The 23,415-nt window shown below is 42.5% G+C and overlaps 2 protein-coding genes across 2 annotated transcripts; both read right to left on the bottom strand.

Moving 5' to 3' along the window:
- Positions 1-1,346: 1,346 nt before the first annotated feature.
- Positions 1,347-7,186, bottom strand: LOC146989083 (E3 ubiquitin-protein ligase RNF14-like). Its single transcript, XM_085775341.1, has 9 exons — positions 7,154-7,186; positions 6,947-6,993; positions 6,432-6,604; positions 5,767-5,897; positions 4,847-5,620; positions 3,186-3,264; positions 2,893-3,102; positions 2,001-2,173; positions 1,347-1,478 (listed from the first exon to the last, which is right to left on the bottom strand). Exons 1-9 carry the CDS (start codon positions 7,184-7,186, stop codon positions 1,347-1,349), a joined length of 1,752 nt encoding a protein of 583 aa, XP_085631467.1.
- Positions 7,187-7,818: 632 nt separating this feature from the next.
- ankmy1 (ankyrin repeat and MYND domain containing 1) lies at positions 7,819-22,037 on the bottom strand. The gene is made up of 20 exons (XM_085775340.1): positions 21,587-22,037; positions 19,366-19,512; positions 19,088-19,279; positions 17,647-17,679; positions 17,322-17,560; positions 16,995-17,211; positions 16,685-16,846; positions 15,694-15,782; positions 14,486-14,954; positions 14,181-14,362; positions 13,254-13,425; positions 12,952-13,092; positions 12,742-12,849; positions 11,668-11,775; positions 11,441-11,563; positions 11,008-11,109; positions 9,631-9,790; positions 9,436-9,505; positions 8,514-8,668; positions 7,819-8,066 (listed from the first exon to the last, which is right to left on the bottom strand). The coding sequence occupies exons 1-20, from the start codon at positions 21,830-21,832 to the stop codon at positions 7,819-7,821; spliced, it is 3,363 nt and encodes a 1,120-aa protein (XP_085631466.1). The 5' UTR covers positions 21,833-22,037.
- Positions 22,038-23,415: the final 1,378 nt, after the last annotated feature.

Below are 23,415 nucleotides of genomic sequence, written 5' to 3'. Positions count from 1 at the left end.
ATTTTGACTTTGTACTTTTTTTTTTTACTGTAAAAAGCCACAAGCACATGTCCAACAGCTCCACAGCTCCACAGCTCCAGGCCCTGCTGCAGAGGACTGTGGGTCAGTAAGGCAAACAGTTGTTTAGACATTTATGGGGGAAGTGATGACCCCTATGTGGAAACTGGATTTTTCCTGGAAGAGACACAGAAACACACACACACACACACACACACACATGCAAAGAGAGACAACAAGAGAGAGGGCCAGTATTTCTTGGCTTCGTATGAGAGACAGCTGTAGCTTTCCGATCATGTCTCGTCGGCCTGGGGGACGAGCTGCACTGGTCTTTGTTTCACTGTTGTGACAGGACGGTGGAGGAAGAGGAGGAGGAGGAGGAGGAGGAGGAGGAGGAGGAGGAGGAGGAGGAGGAGGAGGAGGAGGGACGGGGTGGGGTGGAGGGGCATTTTAAAAACAGGAAGTCAGTCAGTGAGAAGAAGAAGAAGGTCCCATGAAGTACCTGAAGTACCCGGTTTCCTTTAGAGACGACTGAAGAACAGGGAGTGACAGTGAAGGTGTTTTAACAATTTAACAATATTTAAAAAATAATTGAGTTGACAGCCCTCTAAACTGCAGCTACAATGATCTGTCGTTTCATTGATTAGTTGATCAATTGATAAACAAACAGTTTGGAGTCTCAAATTCTCAGTTTACGTAATTTTTTTAAAGCAAAATGTGATTTTCTGCCTCTCAAGTGTGAATATTCGCTTCTGTTCTTTCAGGCTGTGAACTCCTTGGACATTTGGAAAAACTCACGGTATGATTGATATTCAATTCTGTCCAATTAATCAAAAAAATAACTGGAATAAATGATTAGAAATGAAATCAACAATCAGTTGCTGATCCTAATTTTTTAGATATGACTAGATGGAAATCTCATCTGGATGCTTGAGAGCTGTTTAAAACTTCCTGGTATTTAGCGACATCTACTGGTCACAACACGTCTGTGACTGGCTTCACTGGAAATCACTGATAGATATGTTGAATATTTTTGTTTTAAAATGTAAATAGACGGTGGGACTACTGTGACATTTGTATGTTTTTTTGGCCGTTGGTGTATAAACTGTCCATCTGCAGCAAAAGACCATAAAGTGTCTAATGTTTGTGTTTATTCAGAGCTATATTTCAAATTGTGTTGATGTCATGATTTCTTTTTGTTTTATTTTTACACCTATTTTATGAGAATCAACTCCAATCAACTTATATAAACTGTAAAGTGCAGCCAATGTCTGTGCAGTTAACGTAGCATAACACAGGTAACGTGTTGACTCGGCTCCCTCCAGGGTCAAAGGGGCTGAAGCTCTGGGTCAGTTCCAATCGTAAAGACTACAACTGGGATTGTTGTTGAAGTGTTCACCCGTTGGCTCTCTCTCCAGACAGGCCCAGCAGAAGTGGCGCCTGCACTGTGAGCATGTCATCCTGTTGCACCCCTGGTTTTTCTGCAACGTAAAACAGCAGCACATGTATTAGTTTAGTTTAGTTTTATTATGGATCCCCATTAGTCCTCACCTTGGTAAGGGCTATTCTTCCTGGGGTCCAGACACTCATCCGTGACAATCAAAACATAATAGAGGAGACGTTACTCTCAAACTGTGCTCAGGAGTGCATATGTCTGATATGTGCATACAGCTGCATCTCAATAAAATAGAATAGAAAAGTTTATTTATGTCAGTAATTCCATTACACACAGAATGAAACATTTAATTTTAATTTCTTTTATTGTAATGATTATGGCTTACATTTAATGAAGACCTAAAATTCCGTATCTCAAAGAAAAATGAATATGACTAATTTAAAAAAAAGCATTTTTAATATGGAAATGTTGGCCTTCTGAAAAGTAAGTCCATCTATATGCAATACATACTTGGTTAGGGGCTATTTGACTTGAACTACTGGAAACTGACTTTTCCATGATATTGGATGCACCTGTAAATGCCGACAGATGAGCGAACAGCAGATACCTGAATCCTGCAGAAGCAGTGAGGACAGTTCTTGCAGTTGAACTCCATCCAATGCTCGCTCAGACTGTCCTCCAGGTTGCACTGCAGCGCCCAGCTACCGTAGCGGCTCTGCAGGAGGCGCTGCCTCTCCTGGCTGCCACTGGCGTAGTCTTCCCACAGCGCCTGCATCCCCTCTGAGGAAAACACACACAGCAACAATCATTCAATCAATCAATTTTTATTTATAAAGCGCATTTCATGCACAAGGCAAACTCAATGTGCTCTACAGTAGTTAAAACAATTATAATACAATGCAATAATAGTGTAAACAACAAAGAAGTGCAGAGCTTTTAAACTTTAAAACAACAGTATCACATACACATATACCTCACAACAAAGAGCAAGTGCCTCAGGCACATCTGCATGCACACAATCTGAAGACTCACTCCTGTGACATGACTCCCATTAGAGATTAAAGCAGGGCTGTCAAACTCATTTTAGTTCAGGGGCATAATAATAACCTATGAATAACGAGAACACAAAAGTTTTCCCTTCGTTTTTTAAGTACAAGTAGCTACATTTTTAAGATGTTAACATTTAATGTACTATCCTTTAATAAAACATTATGAACAACCTGAAATTTCTTGAGACAAATATGTGCAATTTCATCTTCGTCTTCTATGTCATTTTTAAATGATTAAAAGGCTAAACCACAAATAGGTTTTCTACTATGCCTCCTCTCTGCTACTTGAAAAATGTAAGAATCCAGATTATTTGATGGACAGTTTTCTCTAAAATTTTGTAATTCTTGTTCTTGTTCTTCTCTATCACGTTGTATCAGATGTAGAACAGTTAAATACTTCTACCATTTGAATAAATACACACAGAGACATTTTCACGTGTCCTTGTGTACCTTGAGACTCTGGCAGCTCTGCGTGTTTTTGCTGCAGGTCTTCGATCAGTTCTTTCACAGCCTTCTTTTGCGGACAGTCGCCTGCTCCGTGGTAGGTTTTCCTGCAGGTGACACAGAAAGCGAAGCTGCACACGTAGCACATGGCTGCAGTGCTGGACTTCTCCAGGATGACGGCTGAGCCACAGGAGCGCCGGGGACAGTACGCCACATCTACACGTAAGATAAAAAATATCATATTAGAGTCACTCTGGTTTAAAAAGGCACTTGAGTTGAGACAATAAAGAGAAACACACCAGGCATGAGGTCCAGAGTGGACTGGAGCAGGAGACGATCGTAGCGGCTGAACAGCTCCTCCCCCACCAGACTTCTCACCTTTAAATAAACAGAAAATTAGAAAATCAGAGAGGAAAGAAAGACACAAAAAGATAGAAACACTGGATTAAAACAAAGGAGATTTCTGTTTCCAATAAATAATATGTTGTTTTATTGACTTAAACCAAGGATATCAACTGATATCAGCTGATTGCAGCTGTGTTAGTAGTGGATAATAAGAAGTTGCATGGTAATAATGCTTTTGTAGAAAATTAAAAAAAAGTATCACCATTACATATCAGACTGATCCGTACATTTTTGCAGTAGCAAATGTCTGACATCTGGTCACATCTGCCGAGGTGGAAACTCTGCACTGTACTTGAGCATTTCCATCTTTTGCTGCTTTTTATTTTTTAATCCACATGTATTTTTCTTTCACTTTATCTAACTCCTCACTCCACAGATTATAATAAATACAACACACAACATCTTACAAATGAGAAGCATTGTTACAGATGAAAACATTAAATACTGAGGTTGGTATAATTCACATGTTGCATGCCATTGGTGACCTATACTGATACATCAAAGTCAAAGTGAATTTAAATACCACATCTGATACAACTCATGTTGCCCAAAGCTGCTGCACAAGCTACAGGTCAAACACATTTTAAAGCAGTACTAAAGAACTTTCAGTTTTAGTTGAGTTTGGCGGCGCCTGTGGACCAAAGCGGTAGTGTTTTGCCTGAAGGAAGACTCCATTTCCCATGAACACTAGCGTTAAGCCCTGTAAATATCTTGCATTAAAATTAACAGAAGACATCAAAACTAAGTTTCTGTTTCCAGTGGATCATTTCAAAGTGAAAACACAAACATAATCCATTGCTAAAGTGCTGTTTTGCCTGTTCCCTCCTTGTTGTGACTCGCAAAAGTGAAAGTGAAACTTAAGTGAGAGCAGGGTTCCTACCATGCTCCTCAAAGCTGCTTAGTGCCAGAGAAAGAGATACAGACCCCCTCAGGCCATGACAGAGGTGTCATTCAACTTGTTGTAAGTCGATGTATCATCACAAAAGTTATGAAAATATTTTATGAAGGTTGAAAAGTTACTTAGTGCTGGTTTAAATAAAGTCAAATTTAGAAAACAACAAAATAGCAATTGCATACTCAAAACTCTGTGCATATGCAGACATCAATCGGTCATTGAAGAAGGTCCATAGACTGTGAGAAGGTCACAGTGATCGAAAGCTTGCAATAAATTGATATATGCACAGTGTTTTGAGTGTGTGGTTGCTATTTTGTTGTTTTCTAAGTTTCAGAGTTCAGCTCCAGCACCTCTTCGAAGTATTTTCCCTACGGATGAGCGGTGGCCTTTTTCACAAATGAGGTCAAACTAAAAACAACACCAAAAAGATGAAATATTAAAGACAAGAAAAGTAAATAACAATGTTTATTTAGAGCTTTTACTTTTGACACTACTGCTACATTTACATTCACATGTAATTCATTATTCTAGTTTCGTTCAACAGACAGGCAGACAGACAACAGACAGACAGACAGACAGACAGACAGACAGACAGACAGACAGACAGACAGACAGACAGACAGACAGACAGACAGGCAGGCAGGCAGGTGAGGACAGTACCTGTGCAGGTGTGGGGCTGGCTGTGCAGTCCGCCTGTGGGCAGGTGACGCTCCGGACGTTCCCCTCCGTTATCTGCAGCTTACAGAACTGGGTCAGGCAGGTCCGGCAGAAGATGTGTCCACAGTCAGGCAGCTGCACGCAGTCTGAGCCCAGCGAGCCCACGAAGCACACGCCGCAGTCAAACACCGTGGAGGCAAACGCCCTCTGTCTCTGGGCCGCGTCATGGATCAGCAGCTGGGACAGCAGAGCTTGAGATGGAGTCAGGGACGGACTGGAGCTCTGTCGTGCTTTATTTTGACAGGATGCAGGAGGAGCGGCTCCTTCTCGTCCACTTTGATCTTCACCCGAGGAGCCGGAGGGAAGCAAAGATGAGGCCGAAACATCGTCTTCGTTTGAGGAATTCTCCTTATACTCTGAAGTGTGGGAGGTTTTTCCAGCCTCCTTTACATCCGAGGCGTGTGTAGTTGAGCTTTGACCACTCTGGTCTGAGATTGACTGACTTTGTCCATCAGCTAGAATCAAATTCAGGTGTTGATCCTCCAAGGGTGACGCAGGGAGATCTGTGGAACTTGACTTGAGACTAGTAGTGTCTTTATTACTGTCTGTTTCTGAGGGTGCAGTGTTTCTGTGTTCGTCAGAGTGCAGCTCCAGTAGAGTATGGATGTCCAGGAGCCCGAGTGCATCTTCTTTCAGAAACTGCACCCAGGAGAAGAGCACCACAGCTCCTCCTGTGGCCTGGTAGAGCTCCGTCAGCTGAGCGCCCAGCGCAGAGAGCTGCGGGGAGAGAGAGGGCGGACACACACATACAGCAGCAGACTGAGGCAATCTTTATAGATCATCTGTAATCACACACACACTGGAGGGGAGGTTGTAAATGTAAACAATAATAGCCTATTGCACACATTGCCTCTACTGATTACCTGTGTGTGTGTCAGCCAGCTGCAGGTGAGGGTGAAGGAAGGAGGGGAGGAGGTTGGGTAATCATCCGGAAGTTCAAAGGTCAGGAGCAGAGGTGGAAGGAACGATATGTCATACTGCCTCACTGCATCACCTTAGGAAGACAACATGAACAAAGTACATTACACCTCACAATACCTAACAAACTATCTCTTTCTGTCTTAATTATGAATGATTTTTTTAGACTGCTCATATTCATTTGGTGATTAAGTGTCAAGTATACAACCTGAGCTAATTTGCATAAAACTTAGTGATAAAATATATACAAAACAATGTACAACACAAATAATTCACAGTAACACAAAAATGCCATAAAAAAAGAACATGATGAAATATGATGTAAATTTCCTTATTTTATTTATGTTTTATATTTTGCTTTTTCATTTTCAAATTAGGGTAATTGTGGTTATTGAGGTTAAACATTTATTTTAGTGACACATTTAGGCCTAGATGTCATTAAATAACATTCAATCAGTAGGCTAGTAGTATTTTCTCATTCACAGTGAACTGACAGCCATGTAGAGCATCAAAAATATCCCACAACAACATGCTACAGTTCATAAAGTCCAAACCTTTCAGTTAATATGAATTAATACACCCTAATTTTCTTGTATTTGGTTTTGTTTACCTTCTGTCAGAGCCACAGTGAAGTCCGCAGGAAGCTCCACTGACACTCGGATTTCTCCGGCAGGTTTCGACTCGTTCCGGACGAACTCCTCCGAACTGAAGATGCTGTGGAGGGCGAGCAGCTCGTCTTCCTGCTGCTCCAGGTCGGTGCTGCTCATTTCTGCGGCTTTGAACCTGAACACAGTCACATGCAAAACACCACAGCACAGCAGTGTAGTGTACACTTCCGCCTCGGACAGACTGTGAGTTGATGTTTACTCTTTAAAGTCTACGTCTGTTTTTTTTTTAGTAGTTTCTTCCTCCGGTTGTTATGAATGGTGATTGCGTCTTACAGATGTAGGCTTCCCCGGTGCAAAGTTGCAAATGTCCGGGCACAGTAGTCTGGTCTACGGCTGCCCGTCCGTCCCACTGATGACTAATACGCATATGATGCAAGGCACGAGTCACAGCAGCAACCTGACTTATTATTGTCAGATGTGGGTGGTGCTGCTGCACTGGTGAGACTGGAAAACTCACCTGAAGAGACGCTCACACACGCACAACAACACATCTCCTTTCTGGACCTAAAGGTGTCAGAAAAATGAAGATAAGGGCCTGTTTTCGTCAAACAACTCAGGATCTCTCTGTGAATTTTAGTTTCTGTGTTCAGGACAGTCAGTCATAGTATTGGACACAATGGATGTGTCTTTTCTTGCACATATTTAACCAGTGTCAGTTTGCTACTGAAGTGCTGGCCTTTGGTGTGCAGGCAGCCATCTTTGAGCACTTATAAACTGATTATTATGCAACACTTTTCTCACAATGAGCCATTACATTATGCACAAAGCTATTATTATGTTATGCTCTCATGATTTTATTACATTATAAGCCGTTATTACATTATGAGTTGTGTTAATACTCATTACCTGTATAGCTGTTTTCTTAAAAGGCTTGAACCAGCCTGATGTTGTTTGTGGAGGTGTTTGTTTGAACCAGTGTCTTAAGATTTACTTGCAGTCCTCAACTTGTGGGTTGCAAACTCAAAGTATAACCAGAAGCAGTATAATATTGCGGTTGCTGTGAAATAATAACGACGTGTGAAGCTGGTTTTGTATCTATATTACAGATGTTTAGATCAATCATAGCATTTAAAATGGTGATACAAAAAGCAAATCTGGTTCCTACTGGATTCATTCATTTTGACATTATTACAGATTTGCAAACCTTCAGGTATAAATATGCCAAAGGGATAATTATTATATTATGTTTATGTTATTATATTAAATACTGTCATAATCATTCAGCCAAATATATAAAGTTAAGACTCAGAATCAGAGCAGAGGAGAAGACATGATGTAACAGAAGTCCATTGGCAATATTATGTAGGTAAAGTTAAACTTCATTGTTCCTCAGTTGTGGCTGTAGTTTTGCCCCAGATTGACTTGGCACATTGGGACTTTTTCTGCCGCTCCCAGCTTGACTTGGCTCTTCGGGGCTTTCTGTGCCACTCCCAGGGGCCTGGCGAGGCTTCGGGGTGTCGGCCTGACACTCGTGGGCCTGGGGACTGTTTTGGGTTTCAACTTGACAGTCGTGGGCCTGGGGCCTTTTTGGGCTTTAAATGCAACTGCAACTCTCTTCTGGACGCCATCGGCAGACGCTGGATTGAGAAGAGACAGATAGACAGAGTATTTACATCCTCTAATCATCCAGAATCTAAAACCAAATCTCCCAATATGTTGGACTTGATTCTACAACAGTTACAAATTGTTTTGTTTTTCAAATTTGCATTTATCACTCAACTCTACAGGAGTTTGTTAGCTTTACATTAATGGTTGGTATTTATTTTAGATTATAGCAAACTTTTCAAAGATGAGGGCATTACAGAAATATGATTTGATGAAGAAGAAGCTGAAGGGAAGGAAGGAAGTCTGGATACATCTGAGGTGAGATTCAAAACATAATGACAAATTTCCACAGTGTTACTTTATTAGGAGCTTATTCTGTGATCTGTCTGGTCTGAGCTTCAGTGCTGCTGAGTCAGGATTTCAGGGGTTGCATTCGCTGGCTTGTCATGGTTGGGGTGGGCAGTGGTCCTAATGCACACCTGGCGCCCGGATACACTCTTCCTTGTGTATTTCGTCCCACGCTTTCAGCTTGCAGGACGTGGAGCAGTAGAAGACCTTGTGGCAGCGGCTACAGGGAGTCAGCTTCACCGACACAGAGCGGCCGCAGTGATAGCAGAACTTAAACAGCGGCGTCCTAAAGAAAGAAAACAGAGTTGGAAATGGGCTTAATTTATCTTAAAGGGATAGTTCAACATTTTGGTAAACTGGCCCATTGCCATAATCCCTATAGTTTTAGCAGTAGGTTCGTTACCTTTAATTGTCAGTGCAAGCTATTTTTAGAACGGCGGAGCAGAGCTGCGAGCTGCTCAGAGCTACACAACATAGGCTAATGGGATTTCTTGGTTTCCCTCATCAAACTCATCAAATACACAATCCAACAACTCCAAAACGCTCTGATGGACAAGTTGTGACCTGCACATTCATCACGCTATGAGATAATAACAGAACGTTACGAGACAGAGTTGTTTTAGAGGTAAATTCATGTAAAACCAATGTTGCGTGTTGCCTTCAGGGACAGTTTTTCAACAAGCAGTCTCTGCATGTTATGTCTCATAATGTTCTGTTATTATCTCATAGCGTGGTGAATGTGCAGGTCACAACTTGTCCACCGGAGCGTTTTGGAGTTGTTGGATTGTGTATTTGATGAGTTTGATGAGGGAAACCAAGAATTCCCATTAGCCTCCGTAGTGTAGCTCTGAGCAGCTCATGGCTCTGCTCCGCCGTTCTAAAAATAGCTCGCACCGACAATTAAAGGTAACAAACCTACTGATATGACTATAGGGATTATGGCAATGGGCCAATCTGCCAAAATGTTGAATTATCCCTTTAAGAGTCAGTATGATAGGGTATAGAAGAAGAAGTAACTGTATCCAGGTGCCACATATGAAGGTGTGTGCGTACCTGTGTTGTGGTCGGCCTTTACAGCTGAGCTTTGCCCCCTTGTCCACAAAACTCTCAGAGCTACTAGAACCTGTTAGTACACACACAGACACACACATGCACCCACTATGATTTCAAACCATGTGTTAAAAAACAAAAAAAACCAAAACATCGGTCTTATGTTTTTCAATCCAAAACACAAAACACTGCACTGACCATCCAGGGCGAGCTGCCGTTCTCTGTCCTCCGCCTCCAGCTGGCCGACCCTCCGCCTCAGCAGATCCCTCATCATGTTCAGCAGGTGGCGCCGCGCTTTGAACGTTTCCCTCTCCCGCATGTTCAGAGCGTGGAAGGGAGTGTTGGCAATACGTGAGTCCTGGATATTAACGCACAGACAGATGGTCAGATTAAATTATACAGCGTAAAAAAGAAAAGAAAGAAAGAAATACTCACAAGCTTGTTCTGCAGGGTCATTGAAGTTGTAGTGTTATGCACTAATATGACTGTGTGGGTGTACATAACATAATGCAGTATTAACTAGGGTATTGTACAGTATGTGTGTCTGCACTCCCCCAAAAATATTACTTTTTTCCCAGAAATTTCTCATAGTTTCTCCAAAAATTCATGCCATTGGCAGTAATTTGAACATACATTGACTACGAAAAGTTGCATTATTCAGTCTCAGAACAAATATTTGTGTATTTCTGGTGTTTATTTCAAAAGTTTGGGGTTTGTGGTCAGTTTAGGGGTCTTTGATGTAAGCAAAAAAGTTTGAGAACCACTGCGTTAGTTCATTCAATGAGTTTAAAAGAAATAAAAGAGGCATAAAAACAAGTAAAAGGCACATAAACAGCATGGTTGTAAAGAAAACACTGCAGGTTTAAAGACCCACTCCCGTGAAAATCGTGTTTTTTGAGCTTTTCACATGTTCCTGTGGCATTTTTCTTGTGTTAGAGCACTTATCAGCAGAGAAGGAAGTGCAAAATTGCATTTCAGAGTTTTTCTGCCTTCAAACTGCTGTGAACCAATGGCAGACTCAAACTGGCAGTTTCAGGAAGACTGGATTGAGGGTGTCACAGCTCCAGGGGAGGGCACTAGTGCTACAAGCTCCCGCCCCGCTCTGCATCTGGCTCAGAGGTGAAAGCCTTCACAGCTCGGTGTAGCTGTCAAGGTATAATAGGTATAGCTCACCTGGTAGAGCAGCTTGCACTGTGAGCAAGGACTATGCACCAGTCTGGGATCGAATCCCAGTGTGGAGTTTTACGTTAAACGCGCTGAATCTGTAATTGTACAATGTCCAGCTGTCAGCAAGCGGGGGGGTGGGGTGCGAGGAGGTGGCTGGGCGGGTGCAGAGCAGCGCAGTCTCCGCCCACCCCCCAGAGGTGCATTGCTAATGTGCATGGCTAATGAGCTGGTTTTAAAATGGCCGAAAAGGGTCGCAGGAGTGGGACTTTAAGCATCCTCAGGCAGATTTTTACCTCCATACATGGAATATTTCTGCAGTACATTTAGGGCCAAGACCACTGAGTGAATGAAGTTAAGTTAGCTGAATTCAACTAGATATAAAGAGTGTCATCACAAAAGGTGCGTTACCTGGTTAAAGGAGAAATGCGCATAGTCGACCGCAGTTCCCACAATATCTCCCACCATAACTGGCATCAAGATGTCGGCGCCAGCCTTGGCTAACATGTTCAACTGCAGCAAAGACACAAAGACACATGAGTGAATGAATCAAAACAGAGACTGGGTTTTTACCTGAAGATCCCCGGAGAAGATGATTCAAAGTATATTCCTTTGATTATTATTATTTATTGAGAGCGTATTGAGAGTGTATTGAGAGTGTAAGCTCTACTCTGTGGTGGTGCAAGTCAACCACGACAAAAACACAAGACAGTAGTAAAAAAAACAAAACAGGGGTAAGATAAGAAAATAAGTACAAAATCAAAAATACACACAATTTAAATTCTCTAGGAAGATGCATGCTGGGAATTTAGAAACACCAGACAATGTGTGTGTGTTAAAGTACCAGCTTCACTCTGTTGCCACCTAAGTGGTAGTTGAAATTTGCGAGAGCGCAGAGGGCGCTGCCGACCCCGTGGCCGAGGGGGATGTTGGGATCCGCACCTCCTTTCAACAGCTCCTCCACCGCCTGAGCAAAGAAAAGGAACAGGACCAGAAAAAGTAAAAGTTTTTGTGCGCGTGTGTGTCGTAGGTGCACGTCTGGATCTGTGTGTGTGTGTGTATGTGGTTTACCAGGTCATTGCCACTTGCTATCGCCAGGGAGAGAGGCGAGTGTCCACTCCACAGCAGGTCTGTGCTGGCTCTGTGGGAGAGCAGGAGGGCCACAACCTTACTGGCGTTCTGCAGACCAACAAACACACAGATCCACTGAAGGGAGCAGAGAAAACTCACAATGTTTTTGTTTTAATTTATTTATTTCTAATGGGGCATATTCATGAACATACAAAAAAACTGTTGTAAATATGCCAGATTTAGCTCTGGAGCTAATTTCCATCTGTAGTCCCACGGTCCACAAATACAATCACAGTAAATAAACCTCAGCTACAATACAAATTCATTACATTACACGAGTTGTACCAGTAGAACGAAATAAAAAAAGTAGTGAAATCCTAAAGAGCAGTATATGTCGTAAAGAGCTATTAGAGAATCACAAAAAAAAAGTAGTGAATTCCTAAAGTGCATTATCAGACACTGTAAGCCGCTACTTTTTTCGCACGCCCCGGTGTCCCAGCTCTCGTCTCTGCACACCGCGACACAAACGCGCTCCGTAACCCGTAATGTTTTGTTTATGACAGTTAAGACTACACAAACACACACGCTGTAACATTGTATATGTTATGTAATGTTATCCACCGCTCCATTTATTGATTTTTCGCCGGATTCGTTGTATAAAAAAGCACATGGGCGAGAGGAGCGTTACCAAAACAGCGGAAAAGCGAGTGGATTTGCATAGGTCCCTACTGTCTTTCTTTGTAAATATCTCATATTACAACATGAAAACCTGCGGCCTATATATAGTATATGTACAAAATGTATTTTCTTTTAAAATGTAGCTGTTGCGGCTTATATTCAGGTGCGCTTAGTAGTCCGAAAAGTGCGGTATTCAATGTAAAATGCCATAATGTATTCTGCATGCATGGCTGGTCCTTGTAACATTATATGTCCCCGACCAGTCTGTGGTGTGATCATGTATGATCTGTGCAACATGCTACACATTTGAACAGTCTTTTGGCCTCATGTTTCCTGTCAGTGCTTGTGTATACTGTGTTGTTGTGGATGTGAGAGTGTGTAGTGTGTGCTGCTGACCTGGTAGTTGCTGTCTCTCTGACAGGCCACGTGCAGGGCTGTCCTGCCTCCTTCTTTCAGATGTGGCCCCTGGTTTGTGCTCAGCGGCTTCTGAGTCTTCCTGAAAACCTGTAACAGACCGAGAGCGGAGAGTGAAAAGTTTTGGTAGAACAGTAACTACTAGGGAATCTAATTAATCTTCATGTATCATCTTCAAGAACACACACACACCTTATCTGGTTCATAGATCTCGTCCTGGTCACACGCCTGAGCATCTGGGTCGGGGATTGTGTGCAGCAGCAGCTCTGTGATGGTGGGAGCTGCCGGACCTGGCAGTGCTGCGGCTACATGCAGGGGATAAAGACCTTTCCTCTAAACAGAAGATACGAGATTCAGGGGCTGAATGGTGAAATATACTTTTGTTTTGTGCGTCTGTTTCAAGATATGAGATTTATTTCTTATTTTGACATATCACTCCTTTGATTTCTCTGTAAATAAACTTCTGCTGGAGGAAGTAAAACACTAATTCCTACCTCAGGTGGGAGGGGGATGTCGGTGCGAGCCCCACACAGCAGCAGCCTCCTGACGGCCTCAGTGTCAGCGGCCATGACGGCTAAAAAGAGGACGGGCATGGGGACCTTGGACACGTTTGGGTCGGCTCCTCGATCCAGTAACAGCTTGATGGTTTTCAAACGGAGGCGGTGTCTGGTCGGGTGGGCACACGACACATATAAAACGTACACAGAGAGACACATTATGCAAACTGAGCAGGTATCAGTAGGGGTGGGAGAAAAAAAATCGATTCACATAGGTATCTTGATATTTTTTTTGACGATTTTTAAATCAATTTCTTTTTTTTAATCGATTTTTTTTATTTTTTTATTGTGCAATGTGCATTTGTTTGCCTTTTTTTACATACAGAGAGTCCAGGTTTTGAAAAGGGTTTAAGTTCACTTTATAATGGAGTATGTTAATTTATAGGCTCCTACAGTATTTGTGTGCAGATAAATGTTAAAATGTAGCAGTTTACCTCAGTCTATATCTCATTTTGTCAGAAAGGTTTCAGAAGCCTGTTTTTTCCTATACTCTTTTATTTTTGCCTCTTTTATGCAGTCCAGGCTTTTGAAAATAGAGTAAACATATATATTGCTGCTGAATAAATCTCAAAAACTGACTTACATGTGATGTGTATTTTTTTGGGGAAATATGGTATATGGTATATACTGTATGTATTATCCTGGAATAGTCTGTAGACAATCATAATCATTCAACTGTTTCACTGGTGTTAAAAATGCAGACTAAAAATCGAGAAAATTGGCAATATCGTAGAATCGCAATTTAAATCGAATCAGTATCCAAAAAATCATAGAAGAATCGAATCGGCGAATCGGGAGAAAAGCATATCGTCCCAGCCCTATCAAACAGCGTGAGAAAAGAGAAGACAGAGGAACAGAACTGACTCCATTTTCATCGCAGCCATTCTGCGGACAGTCTCCTGTGTGTCCGGGCGCTGGGGAAACCCCGTGCGGCTCAGAGCTTCAGCCGCGCGCTGCATCACTTCCTCTGTGACCTGGATGTTGTAGCTGCTGACGGAGCAGGCAGAGTCGAAAGTCTGATCGTGGGTCGGCTCTTTGTCTTTGTCCTGTTGCAAGACAAACAAACAGAGGAGCAGACAACAGCGAGTTCAAACAAGAACCGACGTATCGAACACAGTCACAGGAGGAGGAGGAACTCTTGTGTTTTACGCCTGAACGACGGCTGCTACCTCGGCTCGGCTTTCCTTCCACTGCACGCTGCCCAGTACAATGTGTCCGTCCAACACCTGAATGGAGTGCTCCACGCTTCCGCTCTCCTCTTCGCCCTCTTTGTGAACAACATGCCTCACTCTCTCCTCCGCATCTTCTTCAACTTCCTCTCTCAACTCCACGTCCTCCATTCCCGACTCACTGTCTGTCTCCTTTGTTTTTCCTTCACTTCCATCTTCCCTCTTTCCTTCCTCACCTTTGCTCCCTCCCTCATCCGCCCTATGGCTGCTCTCTTCTTCTCTCTCTTGAACCTCTCCCTCTCTTTGTGTCTCCTTCCTGTCTTCTTCTCTCTCCTCCTCCTCCGGCTGGTGTCCAGTGTCCCTGGGCGTCTCGGGGTCGTTTAGTCCAGGCCTGTGCTCAGTGATGAGCTCACTGTCGTTGGACACTTGACTGTGATGTGTCTCGTGCTTTGTCAGTTCTCCTGCTGTCCTGAAAAAAATAAAACAAACTGGGATCATTAAGACACACAAAAACACTGTTGTTAAAGGGATAGTTCAACATTTTGGAAAATTGGCCCATTGCCATAATCCCTGTAGTCATAGCAGTAGGTTTGTTACCTTTAATTGTCGGTGTAAGCTATTTTTAGAACAGCAGAGCAGAGCCGTGAGCTGCTCAGTGCTACTCTATGGAGGCTAATGGGATTTCTTGGTTTCCCTCATCAAATACACATCAATAACTCCAAAACGCTCTGGTGGTTGTGTGACTTGCACATTCACCACGCTATGAGATAATAACGGAACGCAGAGTTGTTTTAGAGTCAAATGCAGAGACTGCTTGCCGAAAAACTGTCCCAGACGGCAACGCGCATCAGCGGTTTCGCATGAATTTACCTCTAAAACAACTCTGTCTCATAACATTTCCATTATTATCGCATAGCGTGGTGAATGTGCAGGTCACAACTTGTCCACCAGAGCGTTTTGGAGTTGTTGGATTGTGTATTTGATGAGGTAAACCAAGAAATCTCATTAGCCTCTGTAACGTAGCTCTAAGCAGCTTGCGGGATTGTGTATTATTATTAATTAAAGGTAACAAACCTACTGCTATGACTATAGGGATTATGGCAATCGGCCAATTTGCCAAAATGTTGAACTATGCCTTTAAGAGCCACACATGTGTAAATGTAACATTTTCTGAATGATATAAGCGGCGGTATTTGCTGTATCTTTACTGGTCAGTGGACTGGGGTCGGTCATGATGTGTCTCTGCAGTGAAACCCACTTGGCCGATCTGGGGACTGTTCTCTGGAGACCTGGAAACCTGAGGACACATTACAGTAGAAGTTTTATCAGTTTCATATATAAACTACAGGTCATATATGAAATTGATCAGAAGTCTATTGCATTCTTTGGCCCAGAGCTTAGATCAGTGTTAACATCATGCTAACATGCTCATAGTGACAATGCTTAGTTTTATTTACTGTAACACAAAGCAAAGTTGCGGGTGAAGTAAAGTAAATGTAATTTGTTCTGCAGTTAGATTATGATGCAGTTTCAGATTTTGACCTGAGGATGGAGCTAGAAGAACACTTAAGTCATTAGAATAGATTATCTGGGAACCACAAGTGTCTCTGCAAAGTTTGATGATGATGAGAATCATGGTCACAGAAAGATGTGGAGATAATCACCAAGGTCTAATGGATAAACACTCTGGTCATTGTGGATATCGATAAAAATGACCATTGAAGCAGAAGTAAGCGATCCGGTCGTTTTGGCTAATGCTGCGTTCCAGGCCGGCTTTTGAAACCGTAAATTACAGCTTCAAGTCACAACTTACGACTTTGTAGCGTTCCAGGCAACCCACTCGTGTTTTTCCGACCCGTTTTACCTGTGAAAGTCACTATAACGGCCACTCGTAACTTCCGACCCGTGAACTCGTACCAGATCAAACTGGTACGACTTCACAGGTCGGAAAAACACGAGTTACGAGTTGCCCTTCATGCCGTTCTCTCTCCTCATTGGATAAAAATTGTAGGATACGAGAAAAGTTTTCTCCTCGGCTCAGAGCAGAGCAGAGTGACTGACAGACCCCTGTTTCGGTCCAAACACTCTATGTAAGTGATTGCTGTCGGAAGATATAACTATTTAAGACTTATATTAACACAAAAATATCGCTTACTTCTGCTTTAAACAACCACTAAACTGTAATTAGTTCAGTCTTACCTGAGATTCATCAGGTGGTTCAGCTATAGCGGTGTGCAGAGACTGAAAAGGATAGTAGATAACATGGCACACGGCCAGGGCAGACATGCCTTCACAGTTCAGCTTGTCAATGTCAACACCCATATTCAACAGCAGGTTGATGACGTCATTATGGCAGTTTACCTGACAGGTCAGAGAGGGACAACAAACAGAAAGCAGTCAAAGAGTGAGAATAAACCCCGCTCAAAAAAACCTAAACATTGATTTTACCAGTTTTTTCTCAAAGCAAACAAACAAAAAGGGCAAAAAGAAAAAACTAGTGATGTGTTACCGTGGCAGCAATCAGTGCAGTGTGTCCCCGTGAATCTGCAACATCAGGGTGGATCAAACCAGCGCGGAGGATCCGAAAAACAGCCTCCCGTTCCCCCCGGGCGGCGTGCTGTATCATCTGCTCCGAGCCGAGCTCCAGAGAACCTTTAGGACCAAAACCGTCCCTGTTCAGAGAGAGAACGGCAGCCACATCCCAGCCAACGTTTTCTGCCAGTCGCCTGAGAAACACACACACACACACACACACACACACACACACACACACCAGTCATTTGTTTGCAGTTTGCACTTTGTTTTCTTTTTCACAGTGTAACATCTTTCGACTGACCTGTTTCTGTGGATGTGAGCCTGCATGCGGGCCTGTAAGGGCAGATCGTTGAGTGGAAATCGTTTGTAGCCTTTGTACGGATTCACCTCCGGCTCCCACAGCTCCCCGTAAAAGTGTTGATCCAGCTCCCGTCTGCGGCCGGGGGGGAGGGGCAGGTGGTCGGCGTCGGTTGAGTAAAACTCCATGTCAGGGGGGAGGATAAATTTCTCATCTATCTGCAGCTCTCTGTCCGCTCGCACCTGAAACGCAGTTGACTTGAAGTTAAGTCGCAGATCTCACATAATGGTTGATTCTAGCAGTGTTTTACCCCAGAGCGCATCCTGACCTCTGTGTGTTGACTGGTAGAGAGACTGGGAGGCTGGTGAGGAGAATAAAGAAAGACAGCGGTCACTTAAAGCAAAAATGTTGACTGACTGCATAAGCACTACATATATAATGTATTTATATACATTTCTCTATTTTAAATATTTTTTGTACATAAGAGTACATATTTTTGTTTTACATATATTTTGTACATAGTGAATGTTACGAAGGAGTATTAGGGCCAGCCAAAAAAAAAAAAAAACCATTGGGAAAAACAAAATCTGGCAAAAAAAAGAAAGAAAAAAGGGCCAGGTATAAAAATAAATAAATTGAGAAAATATTAAAGTACTATAGTCGGTAGCCATGGCTGCCTCTACAGATGCCTTGATTAAGCTGTAGGCTACTTCAGAATCGGCTTCAGTAATAAGGATATTCTCTCTCTTTTGGCACATAACCACGGTGTGGTCAAAAGTATAAGGATGTTTAAAGGGATAGTTCACCCTAGAATGATATTTCGCTCATTATCTACTCACCCTCATGTTGACTAAGGGCTGGAAGAAGTTTCAGATTCCTCCGTGGCTTCTCTGAGTTACAGGGGGTCTCGGCATAGCAGTGCATGTCCATATAACGGTTGCAAAGGGACACCGGAGCTCTTCGTAAAAAAACACACACAAAAAAACATCCAAATACCTCCATGATGCTCGTATGTAATGTCCGTCTTGTGCTGAAGCCCCAAATTGCGTAATTGTCCCGAAAAAAAATTAAATAAGTCTATATTTTAAGCTTGTTTGTAGCGGAAGCTTCTCGAAGCTCCTCTTCCTGGTCCGTCCAAATCTCGCGTGATTTGCGCCGGCGTCAGCATGCGTCAGTGCGGTTACTGCGAATCACGCGAGATTTGGACGGACCAGGAAGAGGAGCTTCGAGAAGCTTCCGCTACAAACAAGCTTAAAATATAGACTTATTTAATTTTTTTCGGGACAATTACGCAATTTGGGGCTTCAGCACAAGACGGACATTACATACGAGCATCATGGAGGTATTTGGATGTTTTTTTGTGTGTGTTTTTTTACGAAGAGCTCCGGTGTCCCTTTGCAACCGTTATATGGACATGCACTGCTATGCCGAGACCCCCTGTAACTCAGAGAAGCCACGGAGGAATCTGGAACTTCTTCCAGCCCTTAGTCAACATGAGGGTGAGTAGATAATGAGCGAAATATCATTCTAGGGTGAACTATCCCTTTAAGAGACTGTGTCACAAAACTTGGTTTGTTTAGGAGGATAAACCACAGAAACTTGGAGGGCTTGAGAAATAAGTCCAGGTATGATGATGTAGTGTTGTTTTGAGAGGTGTTTTACATCTTCTTGGGTGGATCATTGTTTTAAAATCAATTTATCACCAAATACTAATGCAGCTGCTTTAATGAGTGGCTCTGTGCCTGGGTGACACAGCGGTCACCAGGTACCTGAGTCAAATCTGTGGTGGCGGCCGGGTCCATGTAGGAAGCATATTCTGGAAAGTTCTTCAGGCTGAAGCCGTCCTCGAGAGCAGTGCAGAGCCTCAGCAGGCGTTTACTGTGCCACAGACCCACATCCTGACAGCCATCAGGATAACTAACAGCGCCCGGACCAAAGCTCTGGCCGGCATAAAACAAACCCTGAGAGAAGAGGAGAAGTTGTTTTTTTTTAGAAACTTGAAAAACAAAAAACTACTTAAATATCTTCCACCATCCATGTAGTTTACCTGAAAGGTGGATCCATCAGGGAACACATGTTGTCCATATCCTTCTTTTCGGTTGAGGTAGAATTTGCCGGTGAACTTTTGGCCTGTGGGCCAGCAGTACACTCCGTCCCCGTGTCTGTAGTCTTTGTAGAAGGAGCCGTCATAGATCTACACAAAGGAGCAGACAGGGATGTCAAACAGCGACGTTATTTGGAGTAACTCCAGGAGACAGAAAAATGCCATTAGGTTTTACATAAATCACTTCTGCCATTTACACAGGACATATTTATTTACCCTTTTTTTTCTCTTTTTTTTCCCTAACATAGTGTAATGAAGGGCAATTAAGAAAGTGGGATAAGTGATCGATTTTTTTTAATGATTTGTGGAAAAGGGGTGGGATTCAATAAGCACAGCTTCTTCTCACTCCATTTCGAATATGTATGATTATGCTTTTGTGTTTTTGTTTCCAATCTTTGTGTTTTTGTTTCCAACTTATTTATGTTATTTACAGACGAAGGAACAAACTGAAATTGTGCCTTATTTTGTTTTACATGTTCGAAATAAATAAATATATATAAAAAACATACCGTGATAACACTTCTAAAGATAAGAAAAGATAAGATAAGATAATTTGTCTGGCAGCTCATCTACCATTTGCAGAAGAATTAAAAAGCTAGACAGGTAGAAAAGATCTTCTTTTCTTCTTTTCTAGAACATGCGCTTCAACTGGGAGCAGCGAAGTCTGGCAGCTCTGAGTTTTATTATTTTGTTGTGTTTTTGTATGTTTTACTATTTTGTCAACTACTGATGGATACTTCTGTGGAGAGAGGAGTTTGTTCAGGAGAGGAGCTTCTTTCAGTGAAAACGGAGCAAGTCTGGAGGATGCCACCCTGTTCCAGCTGAGATGAAGAGGTGTTTTCCTGGTTGCCGTGCTGGTGCAAAGGTTAAAGGTTAAAGGTATTGAAGTGGAGATGAACTGTAGGTCCTTTCTGCCGTCAGTGCTGAAGAGAGAGGAGCCGTCCACCACCGCTGGTTTTTCTCATGGTACATGAAGGTTTTGTGAAGTGGATGATCTGAGTTGTTCAGTGGCCTCCACCATCTTCAGTGTGCATCTCTCCACCACATCCCACAGTGAACCCATCAGGGAAACTGACTGAAGTCTCCTGATGCCTCAGGATGTTTAATCTGTATCCTAGCAACGACTTCATGGAGAACTTGAGCAGTTGCCATGGATGGGATGTAAACAAGCGTTGTTATGATTTGAAATTTGATTTCGTCTACTTTCTGAGTCTTCACCAATATCTCCAGCTCATCACTGTTGTTGGGCAGAGAGTTGACATTTCCCATGATGACTGACGACAGAAAGGACCTCCAGGCCTTTAACCTTTGCACCAGCAGCACGGCAACCACAAAAACATCTCTTCATCTCAGCTGGATCAGGGTGGCATCCTCCAGACTTGCTTTTTCTTTTCAATGAAAGAAGTTCATCTCCTGAACAAACTCCTCTCCCCACAGAGGTGTCCATCATAGATATATACACGGGTATCCATCAGTAGTTGACAAAATCCAACAGAAACATAACAAAAATAAAGCAAAGATTGAGTAAAAATTCAGAGCTACCAGACTTTGTTGAAGCGCATGCATTACATTACTAAAACTGAACTCAGTAAGCTTGGTGAATTGGCAAAACTGCTCTGTTTCTTCTCTTAGAATTTGTCATTGACAATGATTTCATATAATTATCAAGAAATGGTCATATGTTATTACAGACTAGATACTTTATTGATAACAAATACATGAGATATAAAGCAACAGCTGTGTATCAGTAATTATATTACAATAATATAATGCAATTGTGTATAGGTATTATCAATACATTTATTTTTCAGCAGCTAGCCTACCTATAAACTTAGACTTAGAGATACTTTATTGGTCCCAAAGGAAATTCAGACAGAAGCCACTTTGTGAATGAGTGCCTTCACTTTTAGTAAAATATGATAAGATAGGCTAATCCTTTATTTGTCCCACAACAGGGACATTTACAGGGTTGCAGCAGCAGACAGCAAAAAGAAATGTAGGCTATAAGACAGATAATAGCAGATGGCAATAGCAGTAAAAAGAAAGCAGTATAATAAAGTATGATTACGACTAAATTAATAAATAAGAAGAAATAGCCTATAAATACACATCTCATTTATGTTTAGTGCTGAAAGCAGCTCTTGTTGATGTGAACATTAGTTACCTCACCCTCTGCCCACGTGTACCTTCCTCTGCCGTGTTTGAGCCCATTCACAAATTCTCCCTCATATCTGGATCCGTCGGGCCACACCTGAACACCGAGCCCTGCTGGTCTCTCCTCCCGGCTTTCAGCTCCTCTGTGGCGGCTGCTTTCGCTGCCGGGCCCCGGCTCGGGCTCGGGCTCGGGCTCGGGCTCCGGTTCCTCACGCCCTCCGGCTGCCTCGGCACCTTCACAGGTCGTCGACTGCATTTTAACCGGTGGTGAGTAGTTGTATCCTCTCTGTTAAGTCACTCACCTGACTCCAGTGGAGCACAGCAGCAGTGACTTTACAGTTTAGAGTTAGTTTTAAAGGCTAACTTCTCCATTAGATAAGAAAACTTTTAACTACCACGATCAGATTTGAAGTTTGACTCTGCAACGTTAAACGCAAGTTGTCATGACAACAGTAGAACCTGTGCGGGCGGGGTGGAGGAGGTGAGTTCTCGCACATGCGCAGAACAAAAAACTGTTTACCGTTCACCATTCTCATCCATTCATCTGTAAATAATGACACAGCACAGCAGCATATTTGCAATTCCATAAATAATACAGAGATGAATGATTGGTCCTTCTACGCTATAATATAAGACATGAAATCTAGGGCTATACCATTATGATGAAAAAAAAAAAAACTTACAAAAGGGGTTAAGGTTAAAAGAGGGGGAGCGGCTGGGGGCATAAAACTTAGCATTAGATATACGATGGTCATACTGGTGCGCCATAGCCTACACATAATGCATCTTTCACATCATTTTCAAAAACACACCTATAGGCTATGGCAAAGGTAATTCTTTCCATCTTGAAAATGTCATTTTCTAGTTTTAACCACTTCCTCATAATGGCTTTCCTACAAGCAGCACTTAGGATCTGAAATAATATTTGTTATTAGAGGTGAAGTTTAAATGAAAAACTGTTTAATAAAGTAAAGTTAAAGTTTCATTCGAGATATGGAGAATGGAGGATCTGATTTTGTACTTGAATGCAGGGCTGTTGCTAGTAATTCTGGTGCCCCTTGCCTTTCATCATCACATTTTTCATGGACTATGTATTATCGTTTTTTATAACACACACTCAATGGCATAACCATAAGCACTTTCCAGCTGGATGTTTTCACTGGCGACGCCTTGAATGACCATGCTGGAGTGGCATAATTTTCGGACAAATCTGTGAATAACTAGAATATGGAAATCAACCCAGGATTTTGGGCCACTGCTCTCCGCCCAGTTGGTGATGTAGGGGTTTTTCACAATAGAGCGAGTTTGTGTGGTGATAAATCAATAGAAACAGAAGAGGAGAGTGAAAGTAGGTCACTGTGAGAGAGCAGGGTCACCTTGTTACAGGTAAGTGGCCCTCTGTATAGGATTAGTGAGGCTGGACCACCCTGTGAGTGTGTGCATTCATACCGTGTGTTACATGAAACCTTTCCTGTAAGCGACACTGCAGTGCCTAGTTTCAGCCTTTGTCATTGGAGTACCGTAGCTAAGGTAATGGTGGGTGACTCTTAGATATTTCACCTTAAATTCTTTCGTCGCTCTTATAATTCTTCAAGTGTCCTAAAATAAAAATAAAAAATAAAAAAAAATCAACGAGGATCTGAAACTGTAAACACTGGCAAACTATGAACACAAAAACATCCTTGATAAGTGTTGACACGTCTCCGCTTCAAGTCTTGGGCCCCACTATTATAACCATGTGATTAAGTTATGGTTTAAATTTACTATTCGTAGTACTAGAGACTAGTTCAGAGCCATCTTCATCTATTTTATTTAACTCTGAGTTAAATAAGGCTCTTA

This window comes from Trachurus japonicus, chromosome 4 (assembly GCF_045865225.1).
Source record: "Trachurus japonicus isolate A0001 chromosome 4, Traja_1.0".
In the NCBI taxonomy this organism is placed as follows: domain Eukaryota; kingdom Metazoa; phylum Chordata; class Actinopteri; order Carangiformes; family Carangidae; genus Trachurus; species Trachurus japonicus.
The sequence above is the reverse complement of the archived record's forward strand: the minus strand, read 5'-3'. Positions and strand labels throughout refer to the sequence as shown.